The 18,670-nt window shown below is 41.0% G+C and overlaps 1 protein-coding gene across 1 annotated transcript in view; it reads right to left on the bottom strand.

The window, feature by feature from the left end:
• LOC120221665 (transient receptor potential cation channel subfamily M member 3-like) overlaps positions 1–18,465 on the bottom strand; it is a 71,505-nt gene extending 53,040 nt beyond the window's left edge. Inside the window, exons 1-3 of the mRNA XM_039219179.1 lie at positions 18,417–18,465; positions 4,443–4,656; positions 813–937 (exon numbers count right to left, since the gene is read on the bottom strand). Of these exons, the coding sequence (XP_039075110.1) occupies positions 813–937; positions 4,443–4,656; positions 18,417–18,419 (342 nt within the window). The 5' untranslated portion in view covers positions 18,420–18,465. The remainder of the gene's footprint in view (positions 1–812; positions 938–4,442; positions 4,657–18,416) is intronic.
• Positions 18,466–18,670: the final 205 nt, after the last annotated feature.

Below are 18,670 nucleotides of genomic sequence, written 5' to 3' on the forward strand. Positions count from 1 at the left end.
TTTTAAGAAGTGATATATGGGGGGGAAGCCTGGGGGATAGTAGGAGAGAAAGCCCTCTAAGGAGGTTGTGAATAATCTGTTTGTGGTAAACAAAGCAAAGCAAAACAGAAACAAGACCCTAGAAGAAACAGAAGAAAGATGATGACTCAGACAAAGTAAGGTAAGTTCTCTCAAAGACAAACCCTTTGACTGATCAGTCGGTGTGTGGCTCTGGACCTAAGAAAAGGAAAGAGAGGAGGCACCCTGCAGAGTTTGGTCATGGGTTTCTGAGTAGTTTCCAAGTGGAAAATCAAGAATGACACAGTGCCCACTCCTTGTACAAGCATTCAGCAAATGCAAGACCAACTAGGGAAGCCACAGCCTGAAAGGAAAGAATCTTCCTCTGTGGCTTTCCTGAGCTGAAGGGCACTCAGATAATAAAGAAGCTGGAGACTTGGGGTGAGAGGGTCCCCATTTAATACTGCAGTCAATGAACTCATGATGCTCTACATTACCTGGTGTTACTTCATCTTAACCAATAGAGCTAGCAAGATTTGACAGGTGAGGAGAGACCCTTGTTTGATTCAAACCAAGAGGTTAGGTAGTAAACCTCTGGACCTTTTCCGATCATAAGAATTGATGTTGGAGTTCACATAGATAGATTTTAGAAAATCCATGATCTTGCAGTAAACTATTCCTAACATGAGTTTCATTTTGGGAGGTGGGAGCTAAGATAGTACTGTAATATGCATATTTTGAATTCTTATTTTATTTTACTTGTTTGCTATCACCTCTATGAGAAGTCACAGACAGGGGCAGCCTCTAGGACTTACATCTCTTCCAATGAGGTCCTCTTGATTTTCCACAATTCCCCAGGGGGCGATGCCTATGGTACATATCTTCCCTCGAGACTTAGATGCATGGTCCTTCAGGGCGTCCCCAACGTGGCGAATGACACCTACGAGGACAAAGGGAAGTATTACTCTTGTCTTTTAAAGCAATGACTCTCCATTGTTCTAAAGGAAACTGTGATAAATGTGGCTCACAAGGTTATACGCAATGAATATAAAATTTTGACACATTATTACCCAAACTACATGTGCTCAGAAGAGAACATAAATTCACGGCTCTAATGTCAGATACATTTGCAGGACATGTATAATATGAACTCTAGCAATGCATTTCTTCTTGCTCTTTAAATTCTTTTTTTTCCCTAAGAACAAAATTAAAAAGCATCCAGTGTCTAAAAATAGAATAAAAAAAAGAGGGATGCCTAGATGGCTCAGTTGGTTAAGTGTCTGACTTCAGCTCATGATCTCACAGTTTGTGGGTTTGAGCCCTGCAGTGGGCTGTGTGCTGACAGCTCAGAGCCTGGAGCCTGCTTTGGATTCTGTGTCTCCTCTCTCTGCCCCTCTTCTGCTTGCACTATGTCTCTCTCTCTCTCTCAAAAATAAACATTAAAAAATGACAAAAATAAAAATAAATAAAGAAAATATCAAATATAATTCTTTAAACTCTGGGAGTCTTTTTCTTGTTCTATAAGCATAAGGATGTTAGTATGACTAATGATCAGTACCATGAGTATATCCTATAAAAAGCACCCATGTAATATTATATTAAGTCTGTACCAGAGTTTGTGTATTAGTTAGGGTCATTCAAATAGAGTAGCTACTTAGCTCAGATCTTGTTAACCTTGATTTCATCTTCTTATTTATCAATATAGAAAGTGGGGACTCTACTTCTAAAGAAAACCTTGGCATAGTCTGTGGAAGATTTATGTTGAAAATATATAAATACAGCTTTTTAGCTTCATCATTGAAATTGTTTTTGTATCCTGTCATAAATGAACTTCCACATCACGGTGGCCTTCCCCACCGTAGTTAAAAGGAAAGAATTCAGTTTATAAAATGGGATGGAACCTATCTCTTATCTGTTAATAAAGATAAATTGCATTTAAAGAAGATGTAATTTCTAATCTATTAACCTCCCTCTCAAATAATCATTTTTTATAGAAGATATAAAATATCTTTTCTAAGAAAAGTTACTTCCACTTACCAAAATTCCACCTATTCCTCAAGGAAAAATTCACACCTTGTGCCATCTCGTATATGAAAGCTGAATTGGATTTGATTTTTTTCTCCCTTTGAACAGGATTGCAGTTTGCATATCTTGAACAATGCACTATGTTACCTAATATATTCTTCCAAGATTCACAATCACAGATGAGGCCATCTTTTCTAAGGGTAAAACTCCTTGCGGGGAAGGTTGGGCAGGGGGGTAGAGGGGTGGAGGGGCGGTCAGTATCTTACTTCATCTTTGTATGCCTCACGTGCTAGCACAGAGTAAGGGTTCTAATACTGCACTGAACTATCAAAATGCACCAGGCAATTTAATCGTTGAGTGGACACATTTGTGTGAATCACTCCATTCTGAAATATTCAGAAGATCAAACAGAAAGGCCCTCCTTTAAAAAAAGAAAAGAAAAGAAACTAAAACTGTGTAAATGGCACTAATCCATGTTGCGATATGCTGGCAGTGTTGATTAGAATACAATTTCACTTCTTAGTTTATCTAGGGATCTTCTAAAAGAGAGTACTGGTAAAGAAAAACAAATGCAAGAATCAAGCTGTGAATATCAGTGTTCATTTTGTTTCCCTATTTACACACAAAACTCCTTTCAGGGCCCATCCGGGGACAAGAAGTTTAACTTCCTGGTATGCCCTCCCTCAGCCACAGTTCTACTATTACCTCTTACCTAATCTGAGATGCCACCATTAGAACATCGCTTTGGGTATTGGATTGAACACTAGCCTGGAGCGAGGCAGAGATGAATTCTTCGGTTTACAGAATTCATGCTGTAACGTCTTCTTTTGATAGTGGGTGCACTTCATAGAGGAAGAAAAGTCATAAACAGTGTTCTGAGTTCCCAGAAACAGAAGGCTGTTACAAGTTTCTTTGGAACCTTTGGAAACCTTTGAGTGGGTCTGTATATAAGGTGCAGATTATGCCAGGAAAGCAAAACAGTGCATAATCACAAGTGAATGAAGCCAGCTAAACTGAACGAAAGCAGGAGCCTAAAGCCTGAACAGCCACGCAAAGCTAATTGCTCTGTAGATTTTTGATTACTACAAAACAAACAGCAAAGAGCTGACGGAGCATTCTAAGATCATGTCAGTTTACAGACTAAGTCAGGATTCCATGTAACAATGCAATGCAACATTACGTGGGCAGTGCTGAATCTTCACAAATTCTAGGTGTTGAGGAGAATGCTGAGTGCGGATCTGGTTCAAATATCACCTAAACTGCGAACAAATGAGTAAATAATATTGAGATAACGGTCTTAATTTAAAAGTCATTGGTTTGGGGTTGTGTTCCGACTGTTTCACAACTCCACGTGTGTGCACACTGCACAGACCACACACTTGCGGCCTTGAAACAAGTCTGAGTGAACTTGCTATAGTATTACTTGTGTATTTCCAAGGGCGCTTCTGACTCAGGCTGGAGAAATATGTCAGAGCAATTTATGGGCATCTATTCCATTATCGGCTGCACATTAATAATGTGCTGCATGTAAGCACTCAACTGTAAGTGGGTGTGGGAGCACTGATTTGACGGCCTACCTGTATCACGATATAGAGAAATTCATTTGGCAGGTAGAAAAAAATTGCTTGGAATTCAGAGTGTGATGTGTCTTCTACTGGTGCAGAGTTGATTTAATAAATTATTAAAAACCTTTTTTAATGTTTATTTATTTTTGAGAGCTAGAGAGACAGAGCGTGAGTGAGGGAAGGGCAGAAAGAATGCGAGACACAGAATCCCAAGCAGGCTCCAGGCTCTGAGCTGTCAGCACATTCATTGTCTGACACAGGGCTTGAACTCAGGAACTGTGAGATCCTGACCCGAGCCAAAGACGGATGCTTAACTGACAGAGCCACCCAAGCATCCCTTAGTAAACTGTTTTAAATAATAAACACATAATACTCCAGATGTCAATGTCACTATTTACATCCCAGATAAACAGGGATTTAACAAAATTCAGAGCTATTTGCATCAAACTTAAAATCACATAAAGATCAGACACAGAGCTTCCAAATTTAGAGCAAAAGTTGTTCTTTAAAAAATCACTGGATACTCAGTTGGCAACTTGAGGTACTGAAAATATCTCGTGAAATTCTACTAGTCATGTTTACAAATTCTGTAGCGTCAAGTATTAAATAGCCCAACCTGTTTCTCATGTGTAAGCAATTCTTTGTGGCTGAGAACTAACTGAATGGCTATCGTGTGGGTTCATGGAGGGCAGAAGAATCCATGAGAGGAGGGAGACCCAGTGAATGTGGACGCACAGGGAAGAGAGATGAAGGGGGGGGGCGGAATATAAACATCTTTAGCCTTAGGAGAAAATGATCTTAGTTGCCACATTCTCATGGCCTTAGGTTGCCTGTCTCTGTCTGACTTCCCATTACCTGTGTTAACCCCTCCAGTGAATATCCAGGCTCCGGTCGTCATGGCCGCTTTGATGAGACCTTTCCCGAAGACTTGCTTGAGCTTTGGCTGGAGTTCAAAGTTCTGCAGGCCTCCGTGCACAGAGATGAGAAGCTTGGGAAGCTCCAGCTGCCATTCCTTGGTCATCAGGTGTAGAAGGAGATCAGGTTTCGTGTCAAAGGATACTCGAACGTACTAGAACAAGAAGGGCCACCAATTAGGGAGACAGGGCAGGGCTGGCTGCCGGGGCTTATCCTTCCTGATCACAAGGACATGTGTAGGAGGAGAAGAAAACATCTCTTAAAACATCCGGTTTTTGAAAAGAGGCAAACTGTTTACCACAAGAGTCTTTGTTAGGTGAAGGGATTCGCCATTAAAAAAATTTTTTTTTAAATTTTAAAAAAATGCTTTATTTATTTCTGGGATAGAGAGAGAGAGAGAGAGAGAGAGAGCGAGCTAGGGAAGGTCACAGAGAGAGGGAGACACAGAATCTGAAACTGAAATCAGGCTCCAGGCTCTGAGCTGTCAGCACAGAGCCCGACGTGGGGCTCGAATCCACGAACCCCATGAGATCATGATCGGAGCCGAAATCCGAGGCTTAACCGATGAGCCACCCAAGCGCCCTGGGATTTGCCATTTTTAAAGGTGTTCTTGAAATTGTGAATTATTACAAACTTTAACACTGATTGATTTTCTCAAATGCAGTGCGAGCCCAGCTTTGCCTGGTTATACCGTAAGTATAGATGTTTCTGCGACCCTATCACTTTGAGAGGTTTTGAAAAATTCTGCGGTTCTACATAAAGTACTAAGAATTTTAAAACGAGATAAGAACTGGCTATATTTATTTAATTTACAAAAACTGCATACGAAGTATCTCTATGTTTTAAAGAAGACAAGTGACAAAAAGCATGCCAATCATTCTTGTAGAATAATCTTAAAAATGAAAGTGTATATCAGATTTCAAGGTGTTAGCAGATGCAAATGGAAATAAGTTATACTAAGTATATATATATAAAGGAAATGCTGTAGATACACACAAGGATAAACATCTATATAATCATAGATATGCTCATTTAGATCTCAGTTTAATTATATAAGGACTTCCATCTTTAGCTGGAAACAACTGATATACTGTGAAAATATATTTGAAAGCCTTTTGAAATGCATTGCTGAGTGGACACTTAAAGAGCAAACAGTAAGATTCCGAAAACAGAGTAGAAGCTGGGACCTCAGAGACAAGGAACGACCAAAGCAGGCTTTGGACTTGAGAGTTCCTCCCAAACTCTACAAGATGACACCTGTTTTACTGGCATCATGCAGGATGGATGAGCCTCATGGGGAACCCCCTGTAAGCTGGGGTACTACTTCAAAGGGCTCCACCCTCAAGTGTAAGGAAGAGAAAAGTAAGTCTGATGTATAGAAAAAGAGAGGAAGGAAGGAAGTGTACCTGCTTCTACCTTCGTTCTGAGTGGATGGGGAAAGAATTCCCCCCTGATTATTTACAAACGAGGGGGCCCTCAAGGCCCCCTGGGAGGCTTAGTCAGTTAAGCATCTGACTTTTGCTCAGGTCATGATCTCACGGTTTATGAGTTCGAGCCCCACGTTGGGCTCTGTGCTGACAGCTCAGAGCCTGGAGCCTGCTTTGGATTCTGTGTCTCCCTCTCTCTCTGTCCCTCCCCTGCTTGCACTCTTGTCTCTTTCTCTCAACAATAAAATAAACATTAAAAACTAAAAAATCAAGGAGGCCCTCTTTCACACTAACTTTGACCCACATTGACAGTATCAGTGTGGCTTGAACACCAGGGTTTTTAATTTGTTTTGTTTTTTGTTAAATGTTTTTTATTTATTTCTGAGAGAGAGAGAGGCAGTGTGAGCAGGAAAGGGTCAGAGAAAGAGAGGGAGACACAGAATCCAAAGCAGGCTCCAGGCTCTGAGCTGTCAGCACAGAACCCGATGCGGGGCTCAGACCCACAAACCATGAGATCATGACCCGAACCAAAGTCAGACGCTTAGCTGACTTAGCCACCCATGCGCCCCCAGGGTATTTAATTTGAAATGGTTCTGGCTGGGCTGTGGTTCCAGATCGCAGGAAGAAGCAAATGCAAATCACCTGTGGAGGAATGCATTCTCAGTCCTGAGCTCAGATAGTTCCCATGGGAAAATAAACATTTCAGAGTAACATAAATAAATAAAATAACATATTTTACAAGGAAATAGAGCAGTATGAATGAGAGCCAAAAGGAATAACAGGTAGCAGAATAAGATCCTCAAAGATATTGAAATATTCGAGAATATAAAATATTTATCTTTACTGTATTTAAAACATGAATGGGATTATTGAATGCATCAGTGAGGAACAACAGACTATAAGGAATGACCACTACATTTGAAAAAGAATCAAAAACAACTTCTAGAAATTAAAATGCAATAAATTAAATGAAAAACACACCAGAAGAATTAAGCTACAGATTAGACACACTAACGATAGACCCCGAGAAATAAACCAGACTTAAGAGACAAAGGAATATAAAACAGAAGCAACACTGAAAACCTTAGAAGAGAGGATATGAATTCTAGACGGAAATAAAAGAGACAGGGAAGAACTAACACTTGAATAGATAATGGCTGGGAAATTTTCAGAAATGTTGAAAGATATACATTCTCAGATCCTGGAACGTCAAAGAGTCCCAAGCAGGGTAAGTAAAAACAAACCCCAGTCAGAGACACCTCACAGGAAACACCAAAGGAAGGGGAAAAAACAGAAACAAAAAACCTTCAAAAGCCACTAGAAAATAAGACAAATCACCTACAAGGAAACAGTCGTTATAAGACAGAAGGTCTACTCCTCAACGGCAAAAATGGGTGCCACAAACCAGTGCCTTCAATGTGCCAAGAGAAGTTATCTGTCAGTGTAAAATTCTATATTCCACAAAAATATCTTTCAAAGATGAGAGCAAATTATAGACATTTTCAGGCTACCGAAACTGAGAATTCATTTCTGGCAGACTTCACTGAGGGAAGCTTTAAGCTATAGATAGCAGGGAGAAGTTACATGATCCCCCATGGACGATCTGGGATACAAGAAAGAATAGCAAACAAGGAAATTAGCGAATGCCCTGTAAATTCAAAAAAACTTTGCTTGTATAATATAAAATGATAATAATACTTAATTGATGGTGGGAAGGGCAAGAACTAAAGCAGTGGGCATTACAGTATATAAATGAGGTGGAAGTAATCAGCATTAAACATCCTCAACTCTGTGTCGTGTGGGAGAGAAAAGAAAGGTACTGATTAACTTTGGAAATTTGTTAACTATTCCTGTTGACGTAGCATAACCACAAAAAGAGCAGACCTGCATGCAATCGCACAGACAGATGTTTTTAGATGTCTAAGTAAATAAAGTTATATAGGAGATGACAATTTATTGCCATGCTTTTCAATCTAGGAGACCCCACTGTTACCAAAAAACCCTCAAATGATGTCAATTCTTTTGTTAAAAGCCTATTTTAAAAATATTTAGCTGACATGAGAGGCAAAGTAGCTGAAAAAATGAAAGGAGCTTGACAAACTACATCATCCAGAAATACCAAAGAGCTAAAGTTCCCTACATACCAATACCAGAAATCCAAAGAGGCGTTGGGATCTAATAACTGGCTCTATATTGATTTAATCTCTGTAGCAAAAATCAATTCCAGAACAGAAAGAGTAAAGGTTGGCAATTTTAGCTAAGCACATTATACCAACAGAATTTAACTAGAGTTTACAATATGAGGATTGGCATATTTTCTACAAAACTTTCGTGCAGAGGGTTAGAACATTCTAAGATCTACCAACAGAAATTTTCAGAAACAATATGCATGCGTTTTTGTGCCATGCGAGGGGCTATGGGGCTGAAGAGTGGGTATTGTTGTGCTGGAAGCAAACACAGTGTTTCTTAAAGGCTATGTTATTTCTTATTATTACATTTATTAGCTCACTGACTCTAGAAAAAATATCTAGATAATAAATTCTATAAGATGAAAGAATAAAATGTTTTCTGTCGCTGTACACTGAATCTATGCCACTTGAGTAGTTAAAATTTGGCAGCTCTGCTGAATTGAATTTATGTCATTTTGACTAATTCCAGAAAGGGATATTTAGTGAAATAAATTAGGACTGGGATGCACAAGGCTTCCCAACTGGACAAACCAAAAACGTTTAGTGTGGGAGATGGTAAAAAAATTGCTTTTTAAGTTACTGTTCTCTTATTCACCTTCTTATAGCTTTAAAAAAAAAGAATTAAAAAATAACCCCAGAAAAGTGACAAAAAGTTTACTGAATGTGTTAAAATTCCTTTTGAATTAGCCTAGTTAAGGAAAGTTTGCTCATGGTCACAGAGCTCTTATTAGTCTGATAAGTGCTCTAGTAGGGAATGAATGACCTTGAATCACCTTGTCCCCCACTCTGTCTTACAGATGGGGAAACAGAGGCACTCTGTGTTTCGTCTGTGTAAGGTCACATTGCTGGTGGGCCCTCTTCATGTATTTCTCTCTGCTCTCCATTTCTTAACTCTACTGAAAAGAAGAAAAAAAAAAAGAAAAGAAAACAAAAAACCTTAACCCCAAACCAAGACCTTGTGTACTTACTATGTTCCTGCACAAAGATTATTTCATGGACTCCTCCCAGTAATGATGAGGTTGGTTATCATCCACATCAGGTACAACTGATAATAAGCGGTAATGACAATGTCCATAGCACAGGTCTGCTGAGTCCACAGTCCTTGCTCTTGACCTCAAAGTAAAAATGCCCTTTCCATCTTCTGTCTCCTTTTGTTTCACCTACAAGCAGTCTCAAAGTTCTAACAATCCATTTCTGAAAGGAATGTTCTCAACCAGTCCTCTCCCTCTATTCCTTCAGTTACCACTTTAGGGATACATTCTCCTCACTAGGGTGTCATATTGGATTATGGCAACAGCCTCAAAATGACTTCTCTACCCACACATCCTCAACAAGACACCAACAGACAGAGATCTTTCTCCAATTCCTTCTGATCAAACTATTTCTCAGTTCAAATTGTTACATTATGTGTAAACTCATTCTGTCGTGGTCCCCCACAATTTAGCTTGACCTCATCTGGAGGTATTCTCCACTTCTCTCTGCATTTGGCTAATGCTGTTCCCTAAATCCTAGAAAACCCAGTTCCCCTCTTTGTCATCTACAGAAATCATTCCCGTCTTTTAAAGGCTTTTACTTACTTTTCCTGAGAATGCAAGCTCATGTTGATGCAGCATAACTATCATCTTAACCCAGCTGGGCTTTTATTTTTCTAGTTGTTTCTTGTACGTGTCCATTTTATCTGCCCATGTTGCAAGATCTGTGAGGGCAGGGACCGTGTTTGACCTGACTGCGATTTTTGATCTTTCATATTGGCTATGAAATAGTCAGTTTTAGAAATCAAAGGGAACTTAGAAATATCTTGGCCACCATGGCAACTCTAAATAATCCAGTTCAAATTTTCTGCTTTACAGGGAAAGATGGGGAGACCCACATAAGGTGAACGACTGAGACTTGAGAGCTAGCTGTCTAATAATCAACCACTCATGTAATCCATTATTTAAGCTACTGCTGTGGTGGAAAACTCTCAGTTGAGCTGTGATTCTCCAATTTAACGTGCACAATTCACCTGGAGACCTTGTCAAAAATGCAGGCTGGGATTCAGTAGGTTCGGGGTGGGGTCTGAGGTTTTGCGTTTCTCACTAGCTCCTCAGGGACCACATAAGAAGCAAGGATTTCAACTCTTCCCCAGATGAAAGATTCTAAGTGGTGTCTTGTCTTTATCATTGGTACAAAGGGAAGAAAGAACACTCAATATTTTACATGAACATCACAGAGAAGAATGGAGGAAATGCTGGAGGAATTATTCAGGTGACAATAAATAGGAAAGTGCAGCCATTTTCAGGCTACCCAAATTATCTCGAACTACCTTGTACTTGGAGAAAGTATTTTTTTAAGGATTTTTTTTTAAGGAAGAATTTAAATGAATCAATTAATTTGCTTTTTGTCATTGTTATTGTTTAGTAACTCAGTAAGTGGTTTGGGAGATAAGAGGCTAATTAAAATGGAGGGATAAAGGGACTCTATGAATATCTGAAGATGTCAATTTTTTTTTAATGTTTTTATTTATTTCTGAGAGAGAGACACACACACACAGCTCCTGAGCAGGGGTGGGTCAGAGAGAGAGAGGGAGATACAGGATCTGAAGCAGGCTCCAGGCTCTGAGCTAGCTGTCAGCACAGAGCCTGACATGGGGCTCAAACCCATGAGATCATGACCGTGAGATCATGACCTGAGCCGAAGTCAAACACTTAACTGACTGAGCCACCCAGGCACCCCTGAAGATGTCAATTTTTAAACTGTATTCTTACACCCATAAAAAGCAAGTTAGTCAGTGAATTCTCCAGGTGCTTGTAATATAACACTAACTCATGTGCTGAATCAGCAGCTTCAAGGTCATAAATGGTTGTTCCCAGAGCAATTAATAAACAGTCAATGTGATTTGAAATAAGGAGCTATTTTGGTCTTCAAGATAAGCAATTTTGACTGTCCACATGTGAGCTCATTAATTGCTAAGGGATCACCTTACAAATAATAAGAAATCTTCCTGATGGGTATACTAAATCTGGTCACCTGGGCATTACTCTGATGTGGTGAGTGATATGTGCTTCCATTTATAGATCATGGGCAGCACCACACTCTAGCATCAGGCACTGGCGCTGTAAGACATTTGGCCAATCTGAGCACTTTCTCTTGTGAAATGGGGGTGATCCTGACCACCTCACAGGACGCTATAAAGATTAAATTGTGGAAAATCACCTGGTGGGGCAGAAAAACCAATACATGTAAATTGAATAAAGGTTATAAACACTCGCCTTTTAAATTACTTCTGCATACAACGGGATCCAAATAACTTGCCTCTAGCTCTTTAGTGGATATGTTAAAGTAGCACTTTGTTTCTCCACTCGGAGTTAACTGGGGAGTGACTGGGACAGCTGTTTATCTATCTATATAAAACTAAAATGTACTTTGAGAGCAAAAATACCACCTCTTCTCTAGGCTACCTCACCCATCCTTCGCCCACACACCCTTAGTTCCTCACTTTACAATTTCTAGAGATAAGCTAAGCTCAAGTCAGTTGCCCATGCCCAGAATAATCTTCTCCTTTTCCTTTCTATCATTAGTGCCCGTGCCTGGCTGATGCATGATGAGCGGATGACATCCAGGCCAGCACCTCAAGAAAACTCTGAATTAAATAGTTTTGCTCTAGTTGAAATTGTACTATTTGATCTGTTCTTAGGTGCATTGGAGAAAAATGCATACAGCATGATTTTCATAAAAAAATACATGTTTTGAATAACAAACCACAAACTTGTAAATTAAATTGTGTGGGACTATCATCAAAAACTACAGATCCCAGGGGTACCTGGGTGGCTCAGTCGGTTAAGCGTCTGACTTTGGCTCAGGTCATGATTTCACAGTTCGTGGGTTTGACCCCTGCATCGGGCTCTGTGCTGACAGCTCAGAGCCTGGAGCCTGTTTCAGATTCTGTGTCTCCCTCTCTCTCTGACCCTCCCCTGCTCACGCTGTCTCTCTCTCTCTCTCTCTCTCTCTCTCTCTCTCAGAAATAAATAAAACGTTAAAAGAAAACTATTAAAATTGTTTTTAAAAAAACTACAGATTCCGTTTGTTGGAAAGGCACAGGGCTTTGGTAACTGACACTTGAGTTTTTGTTCTTGATTCTAAAGGTCTTTTTGGTTAGCAGGTGACTTCATGGCAGTTTTTTCTAAAGCCACTCTTACTGCTTCATCATTAGAAATGTTAACTATTCATGCACCAGAACAGGACTCCACTTTATTATGCTCCTCCCTCCACACTAAAAGTGGAACTCATAGACATGTCACAAACTAGACAGCATTGTTCTTTCTTTAAAATGCCCAGGGTGGGCAGAGACGGGATATGTGTTGTATGTGTGTGGGGAGAGAAATAGTTATTACTACTTAGAGAAGGCTGGGGCTGTTTAATTAAAATATAATACTTTTCCTTTGGTATTCTGAACTTGAGAGTTGGTGGAACAATTTGGCTCCGACAATGGATGAGGGACCTCTTTAGCCCTAAGGTTTCACTCACGTAACTTTGCCTAGTTTTCTAAATGAAAACGTAAAAGCTTGAGAATGCTAAATCTGGCTATACTCCTGGAAACGGCAAATGACAAATCCTCTCGCTAGTACCGCAAAGCCATCTTTAATTATCAATTGATACTTGTGAGTAACGCTTGTTCCGAGTAATGGAATTACCATTGCTAACTCTACTTGAATGCTTATTTTTAACGTTTTTCTTTCCAGGCTGTAAGGAGAAATTTGGCCCATTTTTCCTTTCTGTTGAGAAATGAGATAAGCATCATATTATCTCTTTAATTCGTTGTAGCCACATTTTTAAACGAGTACTTTCAATTATCGCTGAGTCCAAGGAGACCGTGTTGTATCAGACTGCTAAGATAATTTTGCTGATACCGGCTCTCGAAGTGTCTGTAGTTGTTAGTTTTGCAGTAAGAGATTCATACTGATGGTGGTTCCATGTATGTACAAGTTCCCTAGAAAGAAAATACTTGGAGAGCAAATGTGTAGTCACTGGTTACTGTATTCCTAGTTTGATGACCCACAAAACGTTGGAAATGAAAACGCCATTGTAATTTATTCTGTATTGTTTTTGTGATCTCTCAATGTTAGATACCAGGTATTTCCAGGTGACTGGTGCTGGCTGATAAGCCAAAGCTAAAGGTTTAGAAATATAAAACTTCACTGAGCTATAGATAGGTCTCAAGGGGATATTCTCTGCATTTCCTGCCAGAATAATATAGCATAAAATTTTGTAGAGGCAAGGAGATGGGGAATTTTCTAGAGGCAAGATGGGTTTTAGAATTAGCTCTTTTATTTTGTGAATTGGGATTCATTTAATTTCATATTTGGTATGTGTCAATCAGTGATGATTCCCAGGTTAAATTTGCATAATGCAAAGAAAGACATTTAAAGAAAATCAAATTTAATCCTAAAGTATTTAAAGGTATAAGATTGTAGATGCCTTGCTGTTGACAGAGTCCTCACCCCCTGGGGCATCATCAGCAAACACCCCCCCCCCCCCACCCTCCATCCTACTGCCAATGCTCAGAGAATAAGTTTTTCATCCTGGCACACTCAACAGTTAGAGCTTTAAGTGTGACAAGGAGGCATAGGAATAATTATCTAAATTATATAAAAATTATAACAAGGGGCTCAACCTGATCTAATAAGCAGAGTAACTAGCAAGGGAAAACCTGAAGATAATTATGCAAAAGACTTGAGAGGTTTAAATACAAGTCCTTAATTAGGTGATACTTACCTGCTCCACAAGACAGCTCAGCATTAATTGGACGAGATGATTAAGTAGCAAATAAGATTCTGTATAATCAAGTCCAGCACTGTCATCTTTTCTAAATAACTTACAGCCCAAGATAAAGTAGTCTCTGAGAGAACCCAATATCTCTTTTGGGGCCATCTTGCTACTGCTCCCTAAGTTAGTTTTAAAAAGCTGCCTGACGCTCACTCAAGTAAGACAATGTCTAACCCAGAGTTTTACTATCTCACTATCTTCTTCCTTGGTCCTCACGTTCTGACTTTTAGGAGATATTTGAATGAACTGCCAGGGAGGGGCATGCAATTTGGTAGGATGTGGCTTGGTGCCAAGAAGAAAGAGCGTAAGGATCCTTCACTCGCTGTCAGCTATGAGTGCCTCCTTCCTGGGTCACAATTTCTCTGCAAAAGGAGAGAGATACTGGATTCATTGCTATTGTACTTTCCCAGGATTGACAACCCTGGGAATTGAGGACAGAACACCACAAAGTGCTGGGAAAGGCTCAGAAAATGGTTCTATTAACCCAGGATGTACTGTTCCAAAGACCTTCTCCTGCTCATAGCTTTTCAGTTTAACTAACCTCATCAAATAAGAGTAATTTTATAACCCAACTACAAAGTTTTCAACACCCTTATAAAAGAGCTAGAAATATAATAGTTATTAAATGCCTTCAAAACATCTCCTACAGTCTTTACCCAGCATACATGACAGAGAAAAAACAGAACTGAAGGGGAATCCTGAGCAGCCCAGGTTTGAGAATTATCTTTGTCATTGAATAAGTGAGTAGCTCTCAGAAAAATATTGAACTTCTCTGGGCACAAGTTGCCTTATCTTTAATACTGGTAGAATGACAGAGATTATTTAGCAATTTTTAAGCCTCACTGAAGAGAATAACTAGGCTAGCTTTTCAAATACTTCAGATGCTCAAGTTCTATCCGCGACCAATGAGGGAGACTCCCTGGGCATGATTCTTGGCCACTGGGCATTGGTAGTAGCCCATAGGCTACCGTGATTCTCCAAGCAGCGAGCCACTGCATAGATCCCCTCAAGCATCTTTGGTGACCAGAGCTCCCTGACATCATGCTGTACTGCCTATGTGATAACACACATACATAATGTTCCTGAGAAGATATGGTTCCCACATGGCCCACAACATATTGATAAGGATTCTTTCTCTCCAACTGAAACTTCTACCAGATGCTGGAAGATTCTGCCTCACAGGGTGTCCTGACTACAATGGCATTTTGAAGACCCAAGTGCCTCATCTTGGGCTGTCTTGAAGAAAAAAAATTTCATGGTATATCTTTTTATTTTTTTTTAAATAATAAAAGGTCAAAGTTAATCTGCTCTCTAGAGGTTTTAAGCTTCAAAATCATCTCAACCCTCAAATATTCTTGTCAGGAACAGGGACCAAAGACATTAAGTTAGTTGACCTGTTTCATTTCAATCGTGGTGAATATTTAACCATGCCTTCCCCATATGAAGACTAACATTCTTTAACAGAGAGTAGTTGCTGATTTTTCCCTTTGTCCGAATTGCATGCTGGTTTGTTGGGGAGGGAAAACAGGAAAGAAGGCACAGGTTGGCACAAAGCAACCATCCTGCCTGATAAAACAAGACATCTGACCAGCTGTCGGCTCCACCCCTTTGTCTAGACAAGAGACTCAGAATAATTCAACGGCAAGTATTCATTCGAAGCAGACAAAATGCTCATTGTGTCTAAATAGCGGGGGACTCCCACTTGTTAAATATTTGGTTGTAAAAAAAAAAAAAGGAAGAAAACTGGCTCTCATTTGGCTGATTAGACTCTGAAAGAAAGGCTTTTCCTCACAATGACTGTTGTGACACCATCTAGGATAGGCGAGACCTAGCCTCAGTGTTATGGTCATACTGCTCAGAAAGGCAGTGCTTAGGGTGTAGTGCTCTGTGCTTGCTTCCTTGGAATTCTTAACAACGTTAGCCCTGAGTTTGTGTTTTGTAGTCTGATGGGGCAGTGGAGCACGTGCAGAGGGCTCAGAGCCTCTGCTCACATGTGGTCCAATGTCCCACATCCCACCTCCTGCTCCTTCCCTGGGACAAGGGATCTTGGCCACCCACTCCCACCTATGGTGTCCTGGCCAGTCTAGCCTTCCCTCCACAATGTCGCTTGGGGCAGCAACAGGGTTTTGTTCCATCATTGCCTTCCATCCCAGACTGAGACGTGAGTGCAGGCAAGGGGAGAGGTGGGTGGGGTGTATTCCCTGCAGCATTTCAGGACAGAGCAAGGATGTAGCTGTCCCTGCCTTAGGCCGTCAGTGCCATGGTGTTTCACAGGTGATTTGGTGGCAAGTCTCACCCACACCAGATACTGAGCATACCCCACTATGGGACAGGAATTCCTTGGACTGTCACCTGTCTACTGTGTGTTGGGGTTGTTGGCCGTGGGAAGGGGGTATTGATTTGCCTGCCTCTGTCGGGAGCCTACATTTTCATTTTAACTGGGCTCCACAACTCATGTAGCTGACCATGCCTAACCAGATTGCCAACAGATAGTTCTGGGTTTCAGAGAGCTATGTGGGGCTTGGGGAGGGGCTCTCAAAGTTCAATGTCATATGTGTTCACACTTCAAGAGCAGAGTGAAAGATGTGCCTCTTCAAGTTTTTAGTCTGCCATGAAATATAATACACACATATCCTATGGGGCACCTGGGTGGCTCAGTCAGCTAAGCGTCTGACTTTGACGTAGGTCATGATCTCACAGTTTATAAGTTCAAGCCCCATGTCAGGCTCTGTGCTGATAGTGAAGAGCCTGCTTGGGATTCTCTTTCTCTCCCTGTATCTCTGCCCCTCCCCTACATTCTCCCTCTCTCTCAAAACAAATAAACTTAAAAAATTCCCACATATATCAGCTGTGTGACATGGGGCACAAAGCCTCTGGTCACCATTCAAGCACCTTATGATATCACTGGTGGCGCCACCCTATGGTGATATTGCCTGCTAAGCCACTTCCCCATCTACAGCACTTGGCCTTTTGGGTGGGGGGGAGTGGTGGTGGAGGGGGTGGCTAGTCACTTCATTCTCAACATTATCGTATTGTATCTCCAGTGATGACCTCTGGCCTTCTGGATCCATTTCCATCCCTTTGCTCTCCTTCTCCTTCTCCTTCTTCTTCTTCTCCTCCCCTCCCCTCCCCTCCCCTCCCCTCCCCTCTCCTCTCCTTTCCTTTCTTTTTTGGAGCCCTTTTCTTATAGGATGAACTTGCATGAGTTTTAATTAATGCATGGTTCCAGAGGAACCATGGTGGATAAGGTTCCATCCTGTACTGTGAATGGGAATTATGCTGAGTTGGGGACCCTTCATGGCTTTGTGTAGATGGAAATATCCCTTGGGCAGATGAGGAAGTTGGCGAATCTCCGTTGCCCTTGGTTCTACATTGGCCGAGGCCAAGCCCCCACCCCCCACTTTTTCCCCAGGCTGCACGTAGCCTCCTCTTCTTCCCGATACATTGCTCAAAATTGTTTTTACTCTAACGTATAGCTCAGAATTGATTTTCTTGAGGAAATACTGTGAGAACAGTGCAGTCAGCCATTCTTGGGGAAGAAAATCTTGCAAGAGTGGGGAAAGATGGAAGGGGGAGGAGGGAGGCGAGAAGAGAGAGGGCGGAGAGGTGGCTCTCCTGCCCATTTTTAGACTAGAACTAGTGTGAAGTGACTTCCCTTGCATTTTGCAGTATGCTTCTCTAAGCACAAATTCCTCTCCAAACTCAGAAAACTTCGTGGTGAGCCTGAGAGCAGCCACCTCCAATGTGCCACCCTCAACCAACTCTCTGTTAGAAGCAAGCTTGTTGAATTATAGCACTTCTAGAATTTCCAAAAACATATGGTACACTTTTCTCCTGGCAAAATCTGCCAGCCAAGTAGGGAGAGGTTCATGATGAAAGCTGAAATTTAGGAGCAACAACTCTTAGAAGTAAAATTTGTATTGTTTCCTAAAGCCTCTGTTCCAAATAAAATGCCTTTCATATGGAGTTCTTCTACTGGGAACATTATTGAACACAGCTGCTTAGAGCAAAAAGCACTCACTTTAGGTGGCAAGATCTCTGTTAGAACAGGGAAGGAAATAGTCTGGGATGATCATTTCTACCTTGAATTGAGAGAAATGCTAGTTACCAAGAGAACAAAACAGAGACTTAAAGGTAAGATTTTTTTTTTTTTTTTTTTACTGAAAGAGATAGAAAAACATGCCTAATGGAGGACACCCAGAAAGTAAGTAATAAACAGTGGATCACTATAGAAAGCTTCTTGTTACTATTAATAATAGCAATAATCACTGTCTGATATTGCACTGTTTTTAAAATCCTGCGAGGAAGGTTTTCTTTCCCCTATTCTACAGAGGAGAGCAGAAATGCACAGGGGCAAGGTCATGAGAGCTGACGGCCCAGCCAAGCCCAGAAGAGGTGGGATTAAGCCAAAAGACGAAATCTCCAGCTCCTCACCAAACCTCTGCAGGACCTGAGATGGAACTTGAGAAGCAAGTGAATGATTTTCTGATTACCATGGCTTTGTTGGAATGACCGCCTCCTTGAAACTCAATGGTCCCAAAAGCATCCGTGGGACTGAGTTGAGTGTGCTTGCTGATGGACCACTTCTCGGACTGGATGTCATTTCGGGAGAGGCGACTTTGATTTTTCTCATTCTGAAGAACAGAGACGCTGGGAGTGAGGCCCACATGCTGGCCAATCAGACGCCCGCAGCAACACCTACAACATAAGAGGTCAAAGTGAGCCCCTTGGGTCAGCCATTCCTGGA

This window comes from Hyaena hyaena, unplaced genomic scaffold (genome assembly GCF_003009895.1).
Source record: "Hyaena hyaena isolate Hyena2069 unplaced genomic scaffold, ASM300989v1 scaffold_799, whole genome shotgun sequence".
Lineage (NCBI taxonomy): Eukaryota > Metazoa > Chordata > Mammalia > Carnivora > Hyaenidae > Hyaena > Hyaena hyaena.